The sequence below is a fragment of the Limulus polyphemus genome, unplaced genomic scaffold (genome assembly GCF_000517525.1).
Source record: "Limulus polyphemus unplaced genomic scaffold, Limulus_polyphemus-2.1.2 Scaffold5434, whole genome shotgun sequence".
Lineage (NCBI taxonomy): Eukaryota > Metazoa > Arthropoda > Merostomata > Xiphosura > Limulidae > Limulus > Limulus polyphemus.
This window is the reverse complement of record NW_013671044.1, coordinates 6518-31775: the sequence shown is the minus strand read 5'-3', so window position 1 is coordinate 31775 and position 25258 is coordinate 6518. Positions and strand designations below refer to the sequence as shown.

The window sequence follows — 25258 nt, the reverse complement described above, 5'->3', positions numbered from 1 at the left end:
CGTCACTTCTTGGCGGCTTATATATATACAAGACTACCCATATCTACTAGCCTCTCGAGACTTCAGGAAGGGACGTGAACGTTCGAGAATATGACGCGTTACTAGCGTCACGTGACCCCCACTGTCGTAACAATACATTCGCTTGCTGCCAAGTGGCGCCACCTCTTAAACTTTTGAAAACATTATATATTTTATTATCCAAAGGAAGTGAGCCAAGAACAGGCTAGTAAAATAGTACTGAATGAAATATTAGTGTTGATTACGTAGGCGAGATAAAGTCAACATTATACATATTAATTTCTCTTATATTCACCGTTCACACAAAATTCAAGCGAGGCCCACATTTGGCGAACGGCGAGTGCTGTGTTTTAGCTCCTGCTACTTTTTTACATGGTGAGTGAAGAACATTTATATAATATCTAATAAATCTGTGCCACAACGTTTCACGTAGTAAACTTCAAATAATAGCTCATCTCGAAATATTTAATGTGCTGAAAACTAAAATCCATTATTCGGGAATATGGTCAACTGACGCTATAAATGTACTTATTATTTAATTATATAATTTTTATTTATATTATCAAACATAAAACTGGTGTATGTATTTGTGTATTATATAGTACACTTTTTGTTTAACTTTCAGAATGGCGGAAAATTCCCGGATGAGCAAGTTATCTGAAAAGGAGGACGAATATACATTCGCGTGGAAGCTTTTTACCGGATGGGACTACATGATTGGACACGCAGAAACAGCTTTCAATAAGACTGCGTCACTGATCATGAGTTTCAAAGTAAGCCAATAACTGTGAGCTTGCATATTTTCAAAACCTATCTCCATATAAGCTAACAAGCGAATTGCAAGCTTTTTTAGTATTCATTTTTTGATAACCTTTAAGAACAGAAAGTACGAGGAACGATTACAAAATCTGGCACTATTCTCAAAAGAGACTTTATATTTTTGGCTGTGCCGTATGTATGATTAATACCAAGAAAAATATTCGTAATAAGTTGTTCGTATTACAGAAATCAAACAAAGGTGATTGTAGGAAATTACTATACGTTTTAATTGTCAAATTTTGTTAACAGGGTGTCTTGTTATTTGCATAAAGAAAAGCAAAAACAAAACAAAAAGTTATATATGAGCATATGTAAACACAAAGCTTTGTTTACAGTATACAAATCTAATATACATGACGTCGTTTACAGCTTTCGTTGTTTACCTGGAGAAAAAAAAATTATATATGAAACCACAAAGCTTTGTTTAACAATACGCAAGCCTAATATACAGGATGTTCTTTAAATAAACACGAGGAAAAGAAACTACATATAAAAACAAAGTTATATTTGAACAATATTCAAATTTAATATAGCCTAGTATTGCTAAGAAAGACGTAATTGAAGTTTGAAGCAAGCCTTATCTGTTTCTACTATGATGTTTCTCAGAAATGTTTCCAAGGCTTCCAACATTCAACTGAATGCTTGCCTGGAAAAATAGTTTTTCGGCATGGATTGGCAGGCTATAAAGTGAACGCTATGCTAGAACTGATAACAAAACATAAGTAAAACTGATGTGGTAGAAGAATGTCAACAATCTGCAGTTCAGTAAAAGTTAAGAATTTGTCGTGTATACTCTGTGATCGCTTACATAGGACAAGTAAGATAACGGCTGTGTTGTTGGGTTCATGCCACAGTAAAAACATTGGCATGACTACTAGCGTGCTTAAGGTGTTAGATGTTAAAGAATATAAACAAGTGTGTAAAGCCATCTCTACCATACATGTGTTAGGGGTAAAAATCGTTTTCGTACAAGTTTCTGGTGTATATATATTTAGTACTTCGTAAAATTTAAAATTTTTCTAAATGACACACAATCAAAAGTATATGCTATATCGAGACTACACATACACACGCGTGTGTATATATATTGTTTTATATTAAACAGTAACTTATAAAATTCTATTCCATACTAAAAAAAGAAAATAATGCAGTTATTAAAGACAGTTCCTATAATTTCGAATCTCCCAGAGACCCGCTAGATACCACGCATGCAATATGATACCATTGTAAAATGGGTAGAGTTAATGATTTGAACACCTATGGAGTGAAGCTGTAATTATAATATTAATAATAGAATCAGCCTAAAGCTTCTTATAATTTTACAACAGTTGAAAAAGCAGTGACTGCTAAGCCATTCGATTCATTGAAGTTTTTTTTTATAGAACACAGTTTGTACAGGAAATACCGCCAAACAGAAATGTTCTCTAAAATTTCCCTTTTAAAAAAATCTTCTATTGATTGCAGCATTTGAAAGGACATACCGCTAAACAGAAATGCTTTCTCTGAAACTTTATTGTAACAAAAAGTTAACATATCCATGTTTAAGTAATTTTTTAGACATCGGCAGCTTGACTTCGTAACCGCTGAGATAGGTGTTCAAATTCGTGTTTTGTTTTGTAGTCAAACGGTATATGCTTTGTGTATGATCTGTATAAGATTAGAAGTTTGACACACTCTAAACACTTTACATTTAAACTTAGTAGCGTAATGAAATAATATCAAGTAAAAAGCTAACTTAAAATAGTGCCTTTAGCCTTTAATATACACTTGGATCAGTAAGTATCCTTGTTACGCATTTTGTAGTAATTTTGCCTTCGTAGAAATAAAGTATTGCGTAAATAAAACTAATATATTCATAACATAGCTGGGTGTTGCCCAGTGTTTAACGTACTCGGTCTTCGAATCTGAGGGTTCAGGATTCGCCGCCCTTTGCCTCGTAAAAGCGCTCCGAATTTTCGTACCGTGTGTGCGCTACAGGAATGATAGTTAAATCCCACTATTTGGTCAGACAAGAATAGCCCAAGAATTGGCGGTGGGTGTTTTTCCTTCTAGTCTATCAGTTTAAACTTAGAAATGGCTTTATGAAGCCCTGCGTGAAAGTTCTGAAACAAGCAAACAAATACATTTGCTCTAATAAGGTCTTCTGGTGGGACAGGGATAAGTTTACGGAATTGTAATGGTAAAATCCAGGGTTCGATTACCTGCTGTGAACAGAGTGCAGGTAGTCCACTGTGTAGCTTTGCCTCAAGAAAAAACAACAACAATACACCGATAGCCAATATTGATATATCTAATATTTAATGTTATTGTTTAATTATTTAGTGGTCCTCATAGTATATTCTATTTTGTCACGTATTATTTATGTATTTAAATCTTGGCCATTTTAGGAAGCAATTTTGGAAGAAAATGAAAAGAAGAAGGAAGAGCGGAAGTAAGTGCACAATATTTCATTGTTAAGTTACTTATGAGAGACTGTATTTTACTCCCATGTGTATCAATAACTTTAAAATTCTGATAAAAATAGGTTAGCTGAATAATAAGTTATTTTAAAAAATCATGAAACTTAATTCTAAATGTTACAAGCGCACTCGACGTTTCGCCGGGTTAATTTGACATTAGATGATGACACTATTACAAAGGGGTATCGAAACTGTTGGTGGGGAAACTTAATATAAATGTCTAGGCCTAATATTTGTAATGCAACTTTTGTTAACACACTCGTGTTAATGAGCCTATTACTGATTTAAAATCGAAGTTGTGGAAAAATAGCATTTTGCATCTACTTTGTTAGTTTGAATTTTGTTAACCATAATTCATCGTCTGGTTTAGGCCTATGGCCTCCAAATGTCTATCCTAAATGTTATTTGTGTATAGCGCAAGAAGCTCAGTTACTATAACATGTTTAAAACTGAAGAGAAAAACTATTTACTTTAATACGTTACACTGAAGTGAAAAATCAGTTAACTTATTACACTTGGCATTTTCCATAAAAAGATATCAGTATAATTTTTTTTATATACTTAAATTGTCAATAAGTACCAGATAAAATATTTATTACGAACGATTCGCTGCGCGAGCCTTACCAAGCATTTAACTTCACCATGTTACATGGCCTAAAATAAAATATGAATTGAAACTCTTCATAAGTCCGACAGGGAAACGTTGGTAATAGAAAAAAAAATGTTTTTCTGATAATTAGTTAGGTATGTATTAACAACATAAGTTATCGAATATTTTCCCGTTAACACTACGGTGATAGCGTTTATTCACTTTCTTTTTTACTCCGAAAAAAGCTGTTGGTACTGTTCTGCTTTCCACTAGCTTGATCATTCATGTCCTTCTTTTTGATCTTCTACACTGTAGTTAGAAATATATAAGACTAACATCAAGTACCCCTCGAGGTGGATTCCTGTACGTGGTGAGCGGACCTCCCAGGGAAGGTTCTGTATTTTCAGTTTACCTATTGGGATCTGAACATCCACCTAAGTGTTTGCCGTGCATGGCGACTCGGGGAGGGGAGGATCCTGGGGCACTGCAACAGACCACTTTAGCATTGATTTACTGTAGACGGGTGGCCTCCAGGGTCAATCGGCTGATCCTGTTGGGCTAGGGTCAATTGAGTACCAGCGTTGGGCGTTCTCAACGGGTGTTGTGGGCATTATGTCTCATGCTGGCGTTTTAGTATAATGCTCACGATACCCTGGCGTTGCTGCAATGTCTTTGTTTGGCATTGTAGTACGTCCCCTCGAAGGACTTCATGGTGGGTTGGGTCAATGGGCACTGAATCATCCTCTATTTATTATGGAGACCCCAATCCTCCAAAAAATAAAACAGTAAAAAAAAAACGACCACACATAGACGACTCTGTTACGCAATCGCCACCACAGTCAGAACCTATTCCACGAATTCTAATTCTTCATTTTTTATCTGAAAAATCCTTAGGACAAATGTCTCCCTTTTTCATTCAAAAGGGATTAGAGGACTTGCTGGTTCACCCAAGTTGGTAAAGAAGCTGCACGCTGGAGACATTTTGGTGGAAACATCTATACATAGCGAAATCCTTCTGAGGTAGAAAACCATTGGGGATATATCCATTGAGGTTACTCCATATGCTACTTTGAATTCCTCTTGAAGAGTGATCATTGAGAGGGATTTGAAGAACATCCCCGAATCGGAGATATTCGCTGGTTTCTTCAGTCAAGGCGTTTCTGCTGTGTGCTGCATCTCCATTCGCAAGAATGAAATTATGCTGCTGGCATATATCTTTGTATTGACGTTTACATTGCCATGTCCACCTGCCTCCGTCAAGGAAGCTATCTGAACTGCAAGGTATGGCTATACATTCCTAATCCTCTCGGATGTTTCTAGTGTCAGCAGTTCGGACATTCGATGGCATCTTGTCGTGGTTCTTTGTGTGGTCGTTGTAGTGACAAAGACCATGATGCCTATAAGTATCAACTGGACCTTCACTGCGTCAATTGGGGTGGTTCCCACCCTTCTTACTATCGTTCTTGCCCTAAATGGGTGGAGGAGAAAGAGGTACAGCATTTATGTATTGTCCATAACATATCTTACCCCGAGGCTCGGAAGTTATTGTTTCCCATTCCATCTCGTCCTTTCAGCCGTGGGGGCGTTATAATGTGACGGTCAGTCCCACTATTCGTTGGTAAAAGAGCAGCCAAAGAGTTGGCGGTGGGTGATGATGACTAGCTGCCTTCCCTCTAGTCTTACACTGCTAAATTAGGGACGGCTAGCGCAGATAGCCCTCGTGTAGCTTTGCGCGAACTTCAAGCCAATTGATTGCAATTAAGTATCACTGTTTTTGAGAGATCAACCAACTAACATCAAGTAAAACACACACAAAGGCCGGCATGGCCAGGTGGTTAGGGCACTCGAATCGCAATCTGAGGGTCGTGAGTTCGAATCCCTGTCCCACCAAACATGCTCGCCCTTTCAGCCGTGGGAGCGTCATAATGTTCGGTCAGTCCCACTATTCGTTGGTAAAGGAGTAGCCCAAGAGTTGGCGGTGGGTGGTGATGACTAGCTGCCTTCCCTCTAGTCTTACACTGCTAAATTAGGGACGGTTATCGCAGATACCTCTCGTGAAGCTTTGCGCGAATTTCAAAAACAAACAAACAAACAAAACACATACACAAAACAACAAGAAAGAAACATACCGTGATCAGCTGAAACTTCAAGTTGAAGCTTATATCGCTAAGAAGGTGTGAATGTCAGATCTAGCTGGAGTGTTCTACAAACATTGGTCTTGAAGGAACGTACAATGGGGGTTTTTTAATGGTTATTAAAGAAGAGGATGCACTTGTATTTTCTGACGTTTCTTGTAAATAGAATTAATTAGCATAGATTTTTTTTTATTGAAGTCTGGTATTATTTATGTTCCGTTCGATAGGTTGTAATTAAAGTTATTTTTATACTTTTGTTCGAAAGGTAAAGGTTTAAATATTATTTTTTTATTTTATTTTCAAATACTGTAAGATGTCAAATAAGTACTTAAAATGAGACCTGCAAAGGTTATAATAACAAAAAGACTTCTCACTGGAAATTTTGTTTGTTTAAGCATAAAACTGTACAATGGGCTATCCGAGCTCTGGCCAACGTACGGATCGGACCTCGAATTTTAGTGTAAAAACCCTCAAATGTTAGATAAGAAACATAATTTGAGAAGTTAGCTAAACGTTTTGGAACCTTAAAATTATACGATATATAGTTTAAAATTTAATTCGCACGCGCTTCTTAGAGCGTACAAATAACTTTGATACTGAAGTTTTAGTTAAACGAATATGTTTAACCAGCAGTTTTAAGAAAAATATTCTACTTTCTTCAGTAGCCGGCAAGTTAGTCTACTTGTCCATTCTTATACGAAGTTATTTTATTGTATATTAGTTGGAAGGTCATTATCTTGCGAATCATAGCGAACTTCATGGTCATCATTCTTCTGGCATCCAGTGCTTATGCCGTCGTGTTGGTTGTCAAGCGATCTCAAGAACCAGAGGCCGAGTCGAGTTGGTGGAGGCAAAATGAAGTAAGAGCCAACTCTGAGTTTGTGTTCTTTGTCCTCTCAGATATTAACAATTGACTCCAAAATTGTATAACATAATCTTTATTATATTAAAAACGATATCCTGCGAACATAAAACTGTTACCTTAGATTGTAAGTTTTAACATCAGATATTAAACCTACAAGTGGTCAGTAAAATACAACAAACTGCTAAGACTCGCAGTGAAACTTTACGTACTGAAATACACAATGATGTAAAATACAATAAAAAAAGTGCTAAACTCCACTGTGATAATTAACATACACAAAAACTGCTAACGTACACCAGTATGTGATATAAAATACACATTAATAATTAATATAACTACTTAAACTGCTAAAATACAATATAATTCTTAGCATGTGACAGTAAAAGTGAACCAGTGAATCCATATTTCACGTGACGTTAGCATACTTTACAATAATCTAAGTATAATTATTAGTTTGTTATTAATAGATGCTAACTCTAATTACTTTATATTCTAAGTTTCGGCTAGTAATCTGCTGCCGTCTTCAGGAAGTTCTGATAAGGACTGAATAGGATTCAATCTAACTGGTTTTAGTGATGGTTTCAAGAGGGGTAACCAGGTTTTGCTGACATCTATGCTAATATAATCAGTTAAGTAGATGTAGAAGGCTTCTTTTATAATTATTTTTCTCGTATGCGGTTCACGTCCCATTATTTTAATAATGTTCCAGCTTATTGTAAAGTCTCCGCCATTGTGGGTTATTACAGACAGATCGCTATTAGTCGTTTATGTCTATTACGTTCTTGAATTCTAATTTTTGTTGGTCTTATTGTTTCTCCAGTATATTAGTCTATACATTCACGAGTAATAATAAATGTAATTAATAAGTAGACTTAGGTCATTGTACGGGTAACCATGACATATATATTCGATGGCTAGAACCTTCTCAATGAGAAAACTATATCTAAAATAGAATAAATTATGACGTAAAAAATAGGAACATTTAAATGTTAAATAAGAAATTAAAATACCACACAATGTGGAGCAAAACATGATAAATTATTAATCAAAAGGATCATTCATCCATCCAACTTTAACACACACGAACCACCAGTGGAAAGCAATCTTAATTATAAAATGATTAAATGTACTGAGAAAATTAATTACTGTGTGGTTTAATCAGAATTTCAAAGTTTAAATGTTATTTCTTAAAGTTAATACTTGCAATTAGTATTTTTCATTTTGAAATTATTCCAAACAATGTTTATTTCATTTTACATATATTTGCCGGTATAATGAATTCGTTATAACGTACGACATATATTGTGTAGCTAGTTAATTTTGTGTTATGCCGGTTAATGATAGTAAAGACATTTGGTATATCTAGTCATTAATTAGCATATAGTTCTCAATATAGCAAATAGTTACTTTAACATATTACACTGAAGAGAAAAATCAGTCACGATGACATGTTACACTGAAGAGAAAAATCACTTGCTATATATAACCTGTTGTAGTAAAAGTCAAGAGAACTGTATCAAAATTTACGATACTCAACAGAAAAAAAAATCTTAACATTGTATACACAGCATAAAGGTGTTTGCTGAAATTTTAATACAGAACCTGTATAATAACTGGGAAGGAAATGACACCGTAATATAATACGGTTCTCATGACAACATCAAACGGAGAATGAACTATCTTGTAACTTAAATTCTTACACAAACATTTGTCTTACGACATATAATGTTAAAATTAAACTGTTAACAATATAATATGATTTTATTAATAATTAAACTGTCAACAATAGAATATGATTTTATTAATAATTAAACTGTCAACAATAGAATATGATTTTATTAATAATTAAACTGTCAACAATAGAATATGATTTTATTAATAATTAAACTGTCAACAATATATTATGATTTTATTAATAATTAAACTGTTAACAATATAATATGATTTTATTAATAATTAAACTGTTAACAATATAATATGATTTTATTAATAATTAAACTGTCAACAATATAATATGATTTTATTAATAATTAAACTGTCAACAATAGAATATGATTTTATTAATATCTATATGGATTTCATTTAGTTAATGGTTTAATAAAATAATTCGCCCCTGTTCTTGTATTCGTAGTAATCATTATCTGATTTTATAAACAACTACAATTCGTGTTTTAAGCTCTGAATGATAATCTATTTATCTACCTATCAAACTTTAAAGGTTTATCCGTTAGGAAATCTTTACAATGTGTTTTGAAATCGTGTGCGTGGAACGATTAGCTATATAAAATTCTGAGACTAGTAATCAAATGTATTTCTTCCTTTCTTCTACTCTGAAGTATATAACACTGAATAAAACAGAACAAACAGATGAAATTAATGAAACGAATTTTTGGTACAATCGTGCTGTACAAGGTTTCTGAATTACAGGTGACCTGCGTCGTTTCCTTCATTTCCATTATATATCCAAACTTGTTTGAAGTGATTGGTATGTTGGAACAATACCATCCTCGTGTACAGCTTCGATGGCAACTTGCCCGGTAAGTCGTCTAAGTGCATCTATATTTACTTTTGTTTCTGAAGAAATAAGCACATAAAAAAAATTACTTCTTAGGATGATTTTCAAGGTCCTATTCACGGGCATCACGAAGAAACAGTTTATAACGGCTATGAATGGTAACTTAAAATAATGTCACCCATAATTTGCTAACAGAACCAAAAAAATGATTGTTGTTATTTTTAGCTCAAAGCTACACAATTAGCTATCTGCGCTTTGTCTACGGCGGGGAATTGAACCCCGGATTCTTCTGTTTTGAGTCTATAAACTTACCACTGACCCACCGGGCGACGATAAAAAAATATTTTCTTTTCAGTGGTAAAGATACATACATTATTAATTCGTGATTACTTCGATAGTTGCTGGGAGTGTGTTATAAGTGATGCACATGTTTTTCAAAACGTAAATAGTATACAGTTTTGTCTACTGAGAAGCTCTTCATTAAGACCAGTTGAATAAAATCTGTTTATATGTAACATTACAGGTAAAATAAGGCATTTAACTGTTATTGTTTTTTCTCTTAGTTTAGGACGCTTGCGTTTGGTAGCTGCCTGATGAACTTTGGTACGTAAGAAGTCTAATGTTTTTTCAACATATATTTTTACAGGAAACTTTCAACGAGTTATATTCACCTCCTGAGAATACACAACATATTTAAACCTAGTTGCACAATTTCAATTATTTGTGTATGCAACATTTTGATTGAAATAATTGATTGAAAATGGGTAATTTTTCACTCGCATCAGTTTTTCAGAAAAACAAAAGTATGCTGTGAAAATGTCGATAGATTGCAATATTTACTTTAACTACTATATTTAATAAAATCTACAAATGCATGTTGCCACAGCAACTAGTTGCGTTGATCAATGTTTTAGTAAGGTGTTTCAGCAGTGGTGGCGTTATAATGTGACGGTCGATCCCACTATTCGTTGGTAAAAGAATAGCCCAAGACTTGGCGGTGGGTGGTGATGACTAGCTGCCTTCACTCTAGTCTTTCACTGCTAAATTAGGGACGGCTAGTGCAGATAGCCCTCGTGTAGCTTTGCGCGAACTTCAAACCAATTGATTGCAATTAAGTATCACTGTTTTTGAGAGATCCTTATACACGCTTATCTTCGTAAAACAACACGTAGAAGTGAAGCTTCTATTGTTTGATTAAGTTTCATGAGCAAAGCCAGTTACTGAATCCGAGTACAAACTTTTAGCTCATAACTCCGTCATATCTTGACCGATTTGACCTTTAATTACAGTTTTTGGACACAAGATGTCAAACCCCTTTCGTTTGATGTACTTGACTAAGGGCTCGTAAATTAATTTACTCTAATCCCGCCTAAAATAATTTCAATTTGAGGATAAGCTGGTAGAGATCCTAATGAGTAATAAAATCAAATCTGGTATACCTGCGCCTCACTCTTGGTATTGCTGGCGCACAAAAATATAGCTAATAAAAAATAAAACAAAAGTCTCGTACATTAATTTACTCTAATCCCGCCTAAAATAATTTCAATTTGAGGATAAGCTGGTAGAGATCCTAATGAGTAATAAAATCAAATCTGGTATACGCTCTCCTCGCTCTTGGTATTGCTGGCGCACAAAAATATAGCTAATAAAAAAAGAAATCAAAAGTCTCGTACATTAATTTACTCTAATCCCGCCTAAAATAATTTCAAGTGCCGCGGCTATTGAGGATTCCCCCTTTTTTGTAGTCATTACATTGCTATTTTTAGAATATAACATTTATGTAAACATATAACATTTAAATGGACAGGCTGTAACCTGTAAACCCAGGCGTTCTTGGTTTGTTGCCCCAAAACGTCATCGTATTTTGGGTGACGGTCAAATCCCACTATTCGATTAGAGTAACTCAAGAATTGGCGGCGAGTGCTGTTGACTAACTGTCCTTAATTCGGCCTGTTTATTTGTTTTATTGAATTTCACGCAAAGCTACTCGAGGGCTATCTGCATTAACCGTCTCTAATCTAGGAGTAATATACTATAAGGAAGGTAGGTAGTTAACACTATCCAACTCTTAAGCCACTCTTTTACAAAGGAAAAGTGGTAATGATCTTCACACTATAACGCCCCCAAGACTGAAAGGACGAAAAAGTGACGGGATTCGAACCTGCGATCCACCGATTATGAGTCGAATGCCATTCCTTCTACTATATCGATTCAACATGAGGATGACTACCGCAGATAGTTCTTGCGTAGCTTTGCACGAACGTCAGAGACAAACAAACAAATCATTTATACATAGACTTATTTCACATCTGGCTTGTTCGTTTTCCTAGAAGTGCAATTAAATAACTAATTTTTTTTTAAACGTACGTATATTTTAAAGTAAATGGTGTCTATTTTTGTAGAATCCTGATGCTGTACTTGTTGAATCTGTACACTCTCATTCTGGCTCTGTTTGGTAAAGTGGACACAATGGTAAGAAAATGGATAAAATGAAACGGGAGTAACTCTAGAAGCCCCTAAATCCCTATAGAAGATTATAATGTTCCTTTTATGTTTAGAAATCTTAGGACAAACCTTAATTGAGAATTAAAGTAACTAAATATCGCATACCAAGATAAGTATTCAAGTTGCTTTGTAGAGGCATTAATCTAATTTTTGTGATATACCTTTAAGTGCCTTTTTTTAATAATGATTACATGGCTGTTTGTAATAACACTCCTCTGTTTTTAATAATGCATTCAATAAAACCAAGACTAATTAAGTGAAGAAGGAAAAGAAAACATCTGTAGTCAAGCATGACTTTAATCATTTTTATTAACACACAAAAATTTCATTTTTTTCGCATCTCTCGTGTATGTCATTATTACAACCACTAATGTATGTGATACTTCACCATAGAATAATTAATAAATGTTTATAAAAATTTTCGTAAAGGTTACTAATGATATAATCAAATATCTTGTAGGCTTATATACTCATCTTTTTTCTAATATTTTTTAAATAACTTTTGAATTTTTTTTTACCTTTGGAAGTTCATATTAGCTTTTATCGTTCCTTATTCTACAACAAAACAATTTAAAATCATTTGAACTTATTTTCGAATTACCTTCTAAGCACTGAAAATGTTTTATAGTGCTTTATTTCAACTTCTTTTAACACTAACTAAATAACTAATCATAATCTTTGTTAATATGAAAATAAGATTTTGTTTATTTCGGACGTTTATACTTTATGGCAGATTTATCTATAAGTTTAAAAGTTGTTATATCTTTTATTCTGGCTACAAATTTTTCACTGTAATTTGTTTTACTTCTTTAAGATACCAAGTTTATCAAACGTCAGTTGGAAAGTAAAAGCCAGAACAGTTATATAACAAAAACATGTTGTATGTAGAAAATGCAGAAAATGGAAATTAAGTGTGTAGTCGTTTCATACTTAAACAAGTAATAGTCGTTAATCAGTTAAATTAAGTATATTTTTCTAGTAATTATTTTTTATCATGTTTCTCGGTTTCATAGTTCACTTTTAATAAATGTTGAGTCGGTTTTGCTATAGAGGTTATCGTGAAAGTTCAAGCAGTGATATTCTGTTGAACAGACTTGTATGGAAAATGCATGTGCAGTGTTTGCTGCTGATTTGTTGCCTTCCTTCTGGTCAACATTTTAAAATCACGGATGACCATGCTTGAACATAGTGGTTATTGATCTAGCCATATAGCTCATGCATCACATAAGGTGCCGCTCAGTTTTAAAATGCCAAGTAAGAAATTTATGAACATTAAAGAAACCAATTATTATAACAGAACTTGGTGGAGCAAACGTTTTCGTATATATAAATATAAGTGTTTAAAAGGCAACCGTCACAGTCATGGGTTATTTTAGTTAGATAAAACGTTTAAAAATCTTAGAAATTGTGGTGGTTGTAAGGAGGAAATATAAATGCAGATGGCGCTTTCATATCATATTTTTCAACACTGAAAGAAAACTAATGACATTTGGTTAAGTAAGTGTGTATAGATATAATATGTTATAGTAGAATAATTATCTTTCAGAGCATAATAAATGTAAAATAGAAAAAAACAGGGAGGACAAGTATTAGTAGGTGACAGAAATAAACTTACTTTAGACTAGACTAATATTGGTTCCACATATCAATTACAAGTTTTCTGGGTTAATATTTCATATGTAGAATACAAAAATGAACTTGTGTTAGAAATATCTGAATTGATTTGACATCTAAAATTTTCACAGACAACTGCATTATTCGAGTTGAAGGCAAACATCAGTGCAATGATAGAGCAGAGGACCACCTTCCCGACAGTATTCACACCAATCGTGTATTACCCAACTTTAAATACTACAGCACTTGAGCCTTTCCAGACAATCATCAGCTTAAGTCTAAAGTTATTGGATCCAGAAGATGAGGACGTTCAATCTAAAACGGTTGGTTGTGACTTGGCAATGGTAATGAATTGTACAACTCTTCTTTTGTCTTGGATACAAAATTCAACGAGTGAGAACAAACCAAGTCTAATAAATAAACGTATTTTTATACGGCAAAGGGGGGAAGCTAAAGGTCAAAACTCTTTCAGTGATGATACTTGGAACAACAATGACAGTTTTCACAATTCGTTCAGTATCAAAAGTAATAACGAGAGTTCTGAATGGTTAACTTTTTGGAACTACAGTAATGTACCAGATTCAAATGCCACTTGGGGTAACAGTAATGAATGGGGATCATCAAGACCAACCCAATTAACTGTTGATGATGAGAACTCGTTTTTTGACTATAATGCCCTAAACAAAATTTTTGAGGCATCTTTCAACAATTTGAATAATTCGTATAAACATTCTCATTTGTTATTCTTAAATAAAACATTATGGAATTGGTTAGCTAATAATCGCCGAGAACTGGATGATGGCACGAATGAGTCCATTCAAAAGTGCATAGTTTCTATATCAAAATGTGCGGGAGAATTTGAAAAAGCGTCAGAAAATAACATTTTAACACCATCGACGTCGTCCATTGAAAAAGACCTTTTAGTAACGACAATCAGTAAAGCTCCAACAGCATCCTATACTGTAGCTGAAGACTCTACAACACAGTCATTTATAACAGACACTGGAACTGGTAATGTCTCTACCTTATCAAGCTGTGATGGTGTGGAATGTATGTCTGACAGTACTGAAGAGTCGACGATTATGAATGAAGTGTCAACATTCCCTGATGAATGTGTAGGTGATAAATGTAGTGATGAGGAAAATATCGTTGAACTTATTCTTCAAAGTGACGAATCTACCAGAGAACAACTTAGAAAATTATGTTGGGAAACCATGTTTGGACAGGTATGAGAACAGTTTATGCATTTACTGTGAAGCACAAGTTTCTGAGAATAAGTAACTGAAATGCGAGCATATTTTGCAAGTGGGTAATGTCTGTTAGTTGTTTTCTCTTAACTTTGTAATTTGATTGTAATTTAAGTATCCTCAGGACATTATTTTCCAAACAGTGTTTTTGCCTTAGTCAGTGGCTTTGTAAGAACTATAGCCACTAAAACTCATGTTTGAAGTAACGCTAAACACACAGTACTATATACACGATGGTTATAAGAAATCCCCATATTAAAAAATGATATATCTTATAGGGAACCCCATATTTAAAATTGTCTTTTAAGAGAGTCCCAGTATTTAAAATTATCTTATAAGGAATTCCCACATTTAAAAATATCTTTCCTTAAAGGAACAATTTCACCGGAGGTGCACTGAGAATCTTTTTCAAGAAACGTATGTTTCATAACCATATTAAACACGTACCTAATCATTCTTCTAGCAAACTAGCATTGCTGTTACTTCTCTTCAGAACCATATTAAACACGTACCTAATCATTCTTCTAGCAAACTAGCATTGCTGTTACTTCTCTTCAGAACCATATTAAACACGTACCTAATCATTCTTCTAGCAAACTAGCATTGCTGTTACTTCTCTTCAGAACCATATTAAACACATACCTAATCATTCTTCTAGCAAACTAGCATTGCTGTTACTTCTCTTCATGCTTTGGTAATCTGAATAAAGTTCTTGTCAGTTTAGGAGAATCAACGAACACTGTCCAGAGCAGAAAATGCTTGTTGCAGCTTCATTCAGGAATAGGTTTTATGCTAATTGAGAATGATGAAAAACACCTGAACACCTTCTGTGGCAGTTTTTGAAAAAAACATCTACACGTTCACACTTTCCTGAATAAAAAATCATGATTTTTGATGTGGCTGTGAAAATTATCATTCCCCTTTATTATTTAGCTGTTTCATTTTCACAATTAAATCTAATAAGTTACCTTATGTTTATTTTTTTTTGTTTCAGGAATTGGTAAAGTTGACCGTGATGGACTTAGTTATGACGATAATCAATATAATTTTGATGGATTTCATACGAGCTGTTTTTGTACGCTACGCTAATAAGTGCTGGTGCTGGGACTTAGAAAAGAAATTTGTAAGGAGATTTTTAAAAGTTTTCTATATATAATTATGTTTGACAACCAAAAGCTCTACAGAATTTTGATTTTGGATTTCTTAGTTTTTAAATATAAAACATAGGAGTAAGTGGTTCATTGTTAAGTCCTCTCAAGGTTTATAAAATGATTTTTCACTATTACTTAAAACTTTTCAAAATAATTAGGGTTAATGAAACTCTTCATTAAATTGTAACTAAAGAGAATTAAATAACATTGAGATATTTACAAAATAAAACAGGTTCAATACTTGCAAAAGCAAGTGAAATTGTTGAAGAAAACAGCGAGTGTGGAATATGTGAATAAAGTATTCTATAAAAATATTTAACAAAAACTGCATATGTTATTAAAAAACAAACGAATGAATTCCCAATTAGCTCAATATATAGCTAATAAAATTGAAAAAATATATTAAATTCATATTTGACTTAAATGAGAATAAGTACAGACAAAGATATAAACTCAAGTAAAATCCACTAAAAACTATAACAACTTTGAAAACAATGTGAAACAACCAGAATAGAACAAATCAATAACCAGCAGTTCAATTAAACAAACTCAAACTTTTTATGATTTAATTTATAACTAAATACGCTCAATCAAACTGAAAGCAAACGAATCCAACTGAAAAACAAAATGCAACTCTTAATCAAAGCCAAAATTGAAGCCAACTTTAATCATAGAATGAAACGTAAACAAACCATAAAAGCGCCACATAGATTTTACAAAGGACACTAGAAGAAAAGCAAATGTATCTGAATATTTGAATTCTTACTTAGATGTTAAGTTTTCATTTCCGACATCCAGTCGGCGTCTGTTGTTCGCGTTTTGTCCCAGACAGTTACCTGTCTGCTTGCACTTATTAGTAAAATAAACAGTAATACCAAATTATATAAAAAAGTATTTTACTAAATTTATTCTAGAGAGTTTTATACTGCCACAACAGTAAACGCATATAGCTAAATTCATGTTTGTTTGTTTCTTTGTTAACTCTCTAATTATCGACTTGTTTTTATATGGTTCATGGGGATCCTCTATGGAATCATAAAAAGTAATTTTATGTTTTTGGCTCATTTAGTATAAAGAAATGACCAATAAAAATGGATGAAACCAGTCGTTTTCTGTTATATAAAGTTATATATAACCAGTTATATAAAGTTAGTGGTTTCATTCAGTGTGAATAATTGCAATATTGACGGTACTTTAGTTAAATTTTGTGTGCGATTCATTTGTTATTATAGACCTTGTTATCAACAAAGACATGGAACCACAAGAAACTTGATATATGAAAACTTTTTTTAGAAAAATGTGTAAAACTTGGATGGAAGTCCACATGAACCCAAATTATAATTATAAGGTTAATTATCAGTTGGTTTCTATTTCAACTTTTCTGCTGTTTATCTGTGGTACCTAAATAGTTTTCCAAACATTATCAATTTACTTACGTTGTATTTATTAAACTTAGCCAGGATATGGAGACTTCAAAATAGCTGAAAATATTCTACATCTAGTCAACAACCAAGGAATGATATGGTAAGTATTTTTTTTATATATTTCTTTACTGCTGGTTATTTCATAACATTTGATTATCACAATGTACCATTACAATACCCGTGTTAAATAATTTGCTTCTGTTCAGCTACTCTTTTTGCTAAACAAGAAGTTTTCTGATACAATGACAAGATGATTTTGGGAGTTACGTCCTGGATAACAAGAATCATGTTTGCTAAACAAGAAGTTTTCTGATACAATGACAAGATGATTTTGGGAGTTACCTCCTGGATAACAAGAATCATGTTTGCTAAACAAGAAGTTTTCTGATACAATGACAAGATGATTTTGGGAGTTACCTCCTGGATAACAAGAATCATGTCTATGTTAATTCTTTCGAATCTACTTTACAGTATGCTGTTTCCAGGGCCTTGTAAACAACCTTGCTTACATTATGCGCCAACTCGGGAAACCAAAAACAAAACAACAACGAAATTCATCACTGTTGGTTATAATAAAGATATAAACAACTGAAGAAAGACCACTGATATGTGGTATGTCAGTTCAATTAAAGCATCACGAAATGAAGAAATAGAGGAAAAGCTGAGAAAGTAGATTAGGTGTAAACTGTTTTCAATGTATTGAAATATTTCATTAATTACAAAACAAAACATGATCCACAGTACAAATGATTTGTAACTTGTTTTAAATACTATATGCTATTTTTCACTGTGCGAAAAATAAAAAGTCAATACAAATGTATATGCATCTAGATCAAAACCGCCAAAAAAATCTAATTCCATTCCTAAAGTTTTTTTTTTATAAAGCTTCACTAGGTGCCGTCCCTGTCTTCGAACTTGTGATAGTTGATATAAAGCTTCACTAGGTGCCGTCCCTGTCTTCGAACTTGTGATAGTTGATATCTGCAGTTTTGAGCCGGCTATGAAATCATTATTTTGATGCATAATGGGAAGTTATATATAAATTTGTAAAAACATCTCTCACTACATACAAAAGAAAATAACAAAATCTGAAAAAGTCTTATTACTAGACCCGACTTAAATGTTTAATATGCTGAATTATGAGTATTAATACTTGGTTTAGAGAGGATAGCTTTACTTTGATTATAAATGTTGTAAACATTTATTTCCAACTACTCTAGGATGGGAATGTTCTTCAGCCCTGGCCTGCCTGCTCTCAACACTGTGAAACTTTGTATCCTGCTATATGTGCGAAGCTGGGCTGTCCTAACCTGTAACATTCCTCATGAAACAGTCTTCAAGGCATCAGGGTCGAACAACTTCTACTTCGCATTGCTTCTCATTATGCTCTTTCTTTGCACCCTTCCTGTGGGATTTGCAATAGTTTGGCTCGAACCTTCTTGGCATTGCGGCCCTTTCAGGTAATATTAACGCAGTAATTCGGTTGTTTTGACGTGAAAATGGTTGACATTTTTTCGTAATAAGAAAAAATGTTGAATCTTAGACTTCAGAATTTTGTTAGTAAGTCAATCAAAATGTTGTGAAGATTTTGAGCATTATTCCTTGCTGTGAATCATTTTTTTGTAGCCTGGATTTGGCCTGTTTGTTGTTTAGCACAAAGCTAAAGAATGGTCTATTTGTGCTCTGTTCACCATGGGTATCGAAATCCAATTTTTAGCGTCTTAAGCCTGCATACTTACCGCTAAGCCACTAGATTGTGAAGTTTAACTTGTTAATATTAGCTTAAAATAAGTCTTCTAAGAAATATGTATAATATTTCAGCTGACAAAGTTTGTATTCATTAAGTAACAAAGACTGTTCAAAATATCAACCCAAAAAATTATTACATACATTGTTTAACTTATGCTAATATTAGTTAAACGTGATATAACATTACCCTAAGAATACCTTGTTACATACATTGTTTAACTTATGCTAATATTAGTTAATCGTGATATAACATTACCCTAAGAATACCTTGTTACATACATTGTTTAACTTATGCTAATATTAGTTAAACGTGATATAACATTACCCTAAGAATACCTTGTTACATACATTGTTTAACTTATGCTAATATTAGTTAAACGTGATATAACATTACCCAAAGAATACCTTGTTACATGCATTGTTTAAATTATGTTAATATTAGATTATAAAATATTTATTTTTGATTTGTAGTATATTAAAATACTAGCTGGAAGTTATGTAAATTCATGATTAATGAAAGGTTATCTTAGGACATGAAAAGTTGCTTCCCTTATATGTAATTGTAAAATATCGCAAAAACGCACATAAAAAACTGCAAAACACAAAATGTGAAACCACAATTTTGCCTGTATCTCTGCATGGACCGAACAAACCTTCATGCCAGATTTGGTGAAGATCCATCAACAGCTAGCGAAGCAGTGGTAAAAAACGAAATAACGCCCATAAAAATCGCAAAATGCAAAACTGAAACCCCTAATGAGCCTGCATATCAATTTGGGTGAAGCTCCATCCCCATTCTGCGAAGTAGTTACATGGACATACAACAGACAGTACTATTATATTTATGAAGATATATATAAAATATTTAACTAAGGAGACCAAAACTGTACATTGTATTACAAGATGGTTAACATCTCTGGAATTTTATACGGAAATCACAAGGCTGCAATTTTCAGGCAGCAGATTTGTCTAATTCAAGACCTTTTCAAGTACAATTGGAATTTTAACTGTGGATTATTCTTTTCTACTAGGACAAAGCTAGCATGATGTACCATTTATCCTACAAGCCTCTCTTTTCACACTCATCTTTGAGCAAAATAAAAATTTAAACCTATTCTTTATTTTTCAGGAAACATCGATTCCCCCTTTTACTCTCTTGTAAAGTGCGGTCTACGCTATTGCCAATGGCAACTCATTCTATAAGTTACTCACCCTGTTAGAAAAATAAAAGTGTCCACTTAACTGGAGCCTAGACTGCCTTTTCCAAATCTTAAATTTGTGTCCTTTTATTATATTGTCTTCAAAATGCAAAACAAAGAAATCAGAGGCTTTTTTTTACTATGGATAGTCTTGAATAAGATCACTTTTAAGTCTTCCTTTTCTCAAGAGGATATAAAATATTTAACATAGGATAACAAAACTGTACAGTGTATTAAAGAGATGTTTAACTGGTTATCTGTATAGCTATAAGTACCTCCTTTTACTTGTAACTAGTATACCAATAAATCAGCCTAAAATTCTATTAGCTTTATTGCTAGCAACAGTGCATTGCTTTGATGGCTTGAATGCCTTATCCAGACTTTGCCAAGATCCATTTCTGGAGTTATGTTATTGTGTAGGTTTATATCTATATTAGCAAGAGGTCCAAAGATAAGATAACCGAAATTCTTGACCTTAATTGTCATAAAGGTAATTTGCTAAATATTTGCCCAATTTACTAACTGATTCAAGTCACTTTGTAGTATCTCAGCATCTTCAATACAGCTAAGAATACCCAAGAGTTTAATGTCGTGAGAAAACGTCACTAAATTATCAATTATCAATAACACTAATGTAAATAGTCAAAAACAAAGGCCTAAATAAACAGTGGCCACTAAAGCACTCCGCCAGTAATAAGGGTGCAGTTTGGTTGTTCTCCATTAATAATAACTTTGGTTGTCTTTCGTCTAATGATTCCACAATCTAATTAACTAGTTTTATCAAAAGCTCTTTAAAAATCTAAATATATCTAATCATTGTTAAGATAACAAGTAACATCTTTGCAAAAAGTTAACAGGTTAGAAAAGGTAAAATTTTCCTTTTTTTCATTAGGTCCTATTTTTACTAAACGATATTAAAGCTTCTTTTATATATTAGACTCTATAGAAATGTTCGTGCTATAGACGTAAGCGCTAACTGGACTATAAACTCTTATCACCATCCCTTTAAAAATAAAAGTAACATTAGCAGTCCTCGGGCACCTGCCACCTATCTATTGACTTACCAAAACGAAAGAGAGAGGCTCGCGTAATTTCCTTTAAAACCCTGTTGAAAATATTGTCTGTTTCTGGTTTTTTATTTTTAATCTCTAAAGTTTGCTACTTACCACCAAGAGACTAATATCTACATGCTTCAGGTCAATTCCAATATTCCCCATAGATGATCAGGGTGAGGAATGTTACATATCTTCTCTTGTAAAAACAGAAGATAAAAAGTTTATTTAAAAACTCAGCCATCTCGTATTCTTAGTTACATCTAAATGTGAGCCAAAGCAAACTTTTATTGCAAATGATATTTCAGTAGTACAATTTATATTTAGTAAATAGTAAATTAATCATAACTAAGCTTTCATGGGAATAAGCTTGATGATATAAGTATAAACATTATTACATTTTTTCTAGCTTTTTATATATGCATAGCCAAATTATATTTCAGACCATTTCAAAGTACCAGAATGTGGGAAATAAGACCGGTGAACTCTGTGAAATTTACAATTTGTGGTAGCACTGATGGACAAGTAAATTTTTTATTCAAGTAACTAATACATTTTTTTAAGATGCTGAAATTCATCTTAACATATTTCTTTGTTATTACAATAACTGTTATGAACAAAATAAGCAAGTCTGGAAACTTGAAAACTCAGGTTTTCACTTCTAAACTTAATGTAGAGGATGCGTAAAACTTCCATAAGCCTATTTTCATTTCATTACCATAAAGAATATGACCAAAAAGTTTTCATTACCATTACTTTAATTTTTGTAATACATCTTACTTTGTCGACTATTTACCATTTTTGTTGCTGATTCTATTTTATTTTTCTCGGTATTCACTGTAAGTTATATAAATATTTTGTTTCTTAAAAATATTTGAATAGAATGAAACAAATGACAGGCTCTTAACAAAAAGCCTTACAAAAAGTGCGGAGACCTACAATAAGCCATGTTATTTTTTCAATCGAACATCCTCGACCTTCTTTTTAACCCTTTCCGTGATTTGCCCAAGTTAATTCCCAATGTTATCAGTGCTTGTTAGATGGCATTGGAAATGTTGTTTCTGCTAATCTTTACCGGATTTATTCTGAATTATGTAAGTCCAGTACTCTAGTCAGTAGAATACGTCGTTTTCTGGTAGAAGAGTCACGTTTTCTGTTTCTAACCTGTAAATCGGTTTTCGCTTTAGTTGTGTTCCATTTTTAGTTGCTGAAATGGATGTTGAAAGTGACATTGATTGGGATGAAATTGAAAACAGCTTTTCTGTAAGTAAAACTATCTCAGACCAGAGTAGTTTAGACAGTATCAATGATGACGCTGCCTTATTACAGTCTTGGGTATGATGTGAAGTACACACTACAAAGCAATTTCCCTCTTCTCCATGTAGTTTACAATTTCGTCTTGCTTCTTCATTGAATATTGATATTGAACCTTATGGTTACATTTTACATGTTATCATTTCGTTTTTAACGACATATTGATAGATATGATAACAAAAGAAACAAAAGGTTATGCAGCTCAGAATATAAAAACAGATCATAAGCGAATTTTGGTTTCATTAATAGAATTGGGTCTAAACGGCTATACTGTTTGATTACGTAGAAGCCTTGAAATTCTGTATAAAGCACAATTTTAAAACTACTTGCAATTAAAAATTAGTTTCACACGTTATAAAAACACATAAGAATCACCCCACAGTGTCATTAACAATATATGGGTTTATCTCTGTGTTTTTTCTATATAGATATAATACAATTAGATACAAATAACAACGTTTTCACTTGAAAACCAGTATTGCATTAAATAAACTTAAATCATTGTAAAGGCATGATATACTACTCCATGAGGATAATCTGATAATGGGGTTATTATCTTTTGTACCTTTGTTGTTTATTGTTACCTGGACGAACTAAGAATTTTGATTTAAATGAGTATGTCAAATAATTTAAGTCCTAATATTCTGATAGGCACAGGAAGTTTTTAGGAATGTCTTACAGTTGATAAAATAAAGACTTCTAAAAATAAATCTAGAGTAAACCTGAAAACATTTAGAATAAATGGGATACGTTTAGAAACAAACATTAGCACGAGCTCACTGTTTCGTTGGCGTTTTCAACAAAATTATGATGCCACTCTGAATTTTTCTGATTTGTTGATATACTGACGATAGAGCACTCTCATAAGTTGATTATGATTAACCTTAGTTTTCTCATTGGTTCGTTTACTGGCGGTCGAGTGTTCTGATTGTTTGATTTAGTGATGATAAATTACTCTGACTGACTTAATTGTTAGTTGCTTAACTAATCGTTAAGCTGGTGGTAACAACTCAATGAGGGGAAGATACAGTCGGAACCGAAGTCTAGAAATTATCCTATCAGGTCTCTTCACAACAAAATATATAGAGGAACATTAGTGGGTACAGACAGTCGAGGGGTTAGTTACGGATTTTGAAGAGGAACGCTGTAATTTACTTATGTATGGGTCCATTCATTTATTTCATTCTTTCTGTTGTTTACCTTGTTCACTTTTCTCATAGTGTACTTTGGTCAGTGATTAAATTTTACAACTACAATCCAAGCTTCTGTGATATATTGAAATATATTTCTTTGTTTTATAGTAGTTTCGGTCAGAGTATTTAACAACCAGAATTAGTGGCACCTAAATAACAGTGTACATATTTTGTACCTGTTGTGGCATTTTCATGTTGAAAATCTGTGTTACACTTTTTTCTAGAAAACACTTGAATTAGAATAAAAAATATACTGTCATAAAACTACGAAGGATATTCAGGTATAGGAATTATTAAAACTGTCATCTGTAGAACATCAAAAGATAATCTAGTTAAGGAATTCTTAAAATTTCATAGAAATGTCAGTCAATTTTGCTCCTTTTTCATAGTTTATCTGTCCAATACCCATCTTGGTACTGATGTGAAACTCTTAAAATATTTGGACTTGTAAATTACATACCATATATGTTTTAATATTGTTCTCTAAATGTGGTTCTCTGGTGGAGGTGTATATAAAGACTTTTCTTTAAAGTTTGGTGTATGTTGATTTTCAGTAGGGTGGGATTTGTTGTTTACTTGTGATTACTCGCCTACCCAGATTAACGTTCTTGACTGACTTTTACACACTGACTTGTACAAAAACAGACAGACCACAATACCGTCACTATAAAAGCTGTCACCCCTCTCACACTAAACGACACATTACCTACAATCAAACTATTAGAAGAAAATATGCTCAGATGAAACAGACTACAAAAAACACACCAAGGATCTAAACAAACTATGTTACAAAGAGGATATAAAGATACCGAAATCGACAGACAAATTGAAAAGGCTAACAACACTCAGCGAAAAAATATCCCTAAATCAGAGCAATACTAGACTTTCAAATAAAATTCCTCTTATTATTACCTATCAGTTTAAACTCAGAAAAGTTTCAAAAATTCAGAAAAAAACAAACAATTTTCATCTCCTACAACTGAACGATCGTCTTAAACAGATATTTCTTTAAGTTCCCGTTGTCTCCTTCCGAAAAGCAGAACTCTAAAAGATATCATTGTTCACACAAAAGTGAATTACATCCCACCCAAAAATGGTTATCGTCCATGTAATAAAGCCCGTTGTCAAATCTGAAAGTTCATAAAAAACACTGACTCATTTTCTTACAAGCACAATCAAAAAAACTTTAAAATATCCAAAGAAATCAGTTGTGAAACAAAAAACACTATTTACCTTATACAGTTAAAAATACAATTACCAATTAGTAGGACATACACAAACAATTCTTAGAGAACGTTTCAACAACCATAAATCTTCTATTAACATCGGTCATTCCATTAACGATGTTACTCTCATCGGCATTGAAACAGGATTCAAAACTAAAGCAGATAGAGAAGTAAAAGAAGCTTA

General features: G+C 33.0%; 1 protein-coding gene across 1 annotated transcript in view; it reads left to right on the top strand.

Moving 5' to 3' along the window:
• LOC106472575 (transmembrane channel-like protein 3) overlaps positions 1-25258 on the top strand; it is a gene marked incomplete at its 3' end in the record, with an annotated part of 61599 nt that overhangs the window by 32988 nt on the left and 3353 nt on the right. Inside the window, exons 8-16 of the mRNA XM_013933229.1 lie at positions 644-791; positions 3225-3268; positions 6742-6880; positions 9313-9422; positions 11803-11872; positions 13651-14745; positions 15761-15889; positions 17374-17441; positions 18562-18801. Coding sequence (XP_013788683.1) covers positions 644-791; positions 3225-3268; positions 6742-6880; positions 9313-9422; positions 11803-11872; positions 13651-14745; positions 15761-15889; positions 17374-17441; positions 18562-18801 — 2043 coding nt within the window. The remainder of the gene's footprint in view (positions 1-643; positions 792-3224; positions 3269-6741; positions 6881-9312; positions 9423-11802; positions 11873-13650; positions 14746-15760; positions 15890-17373; positions 17442-18561; positions 18802-25258) is intronic.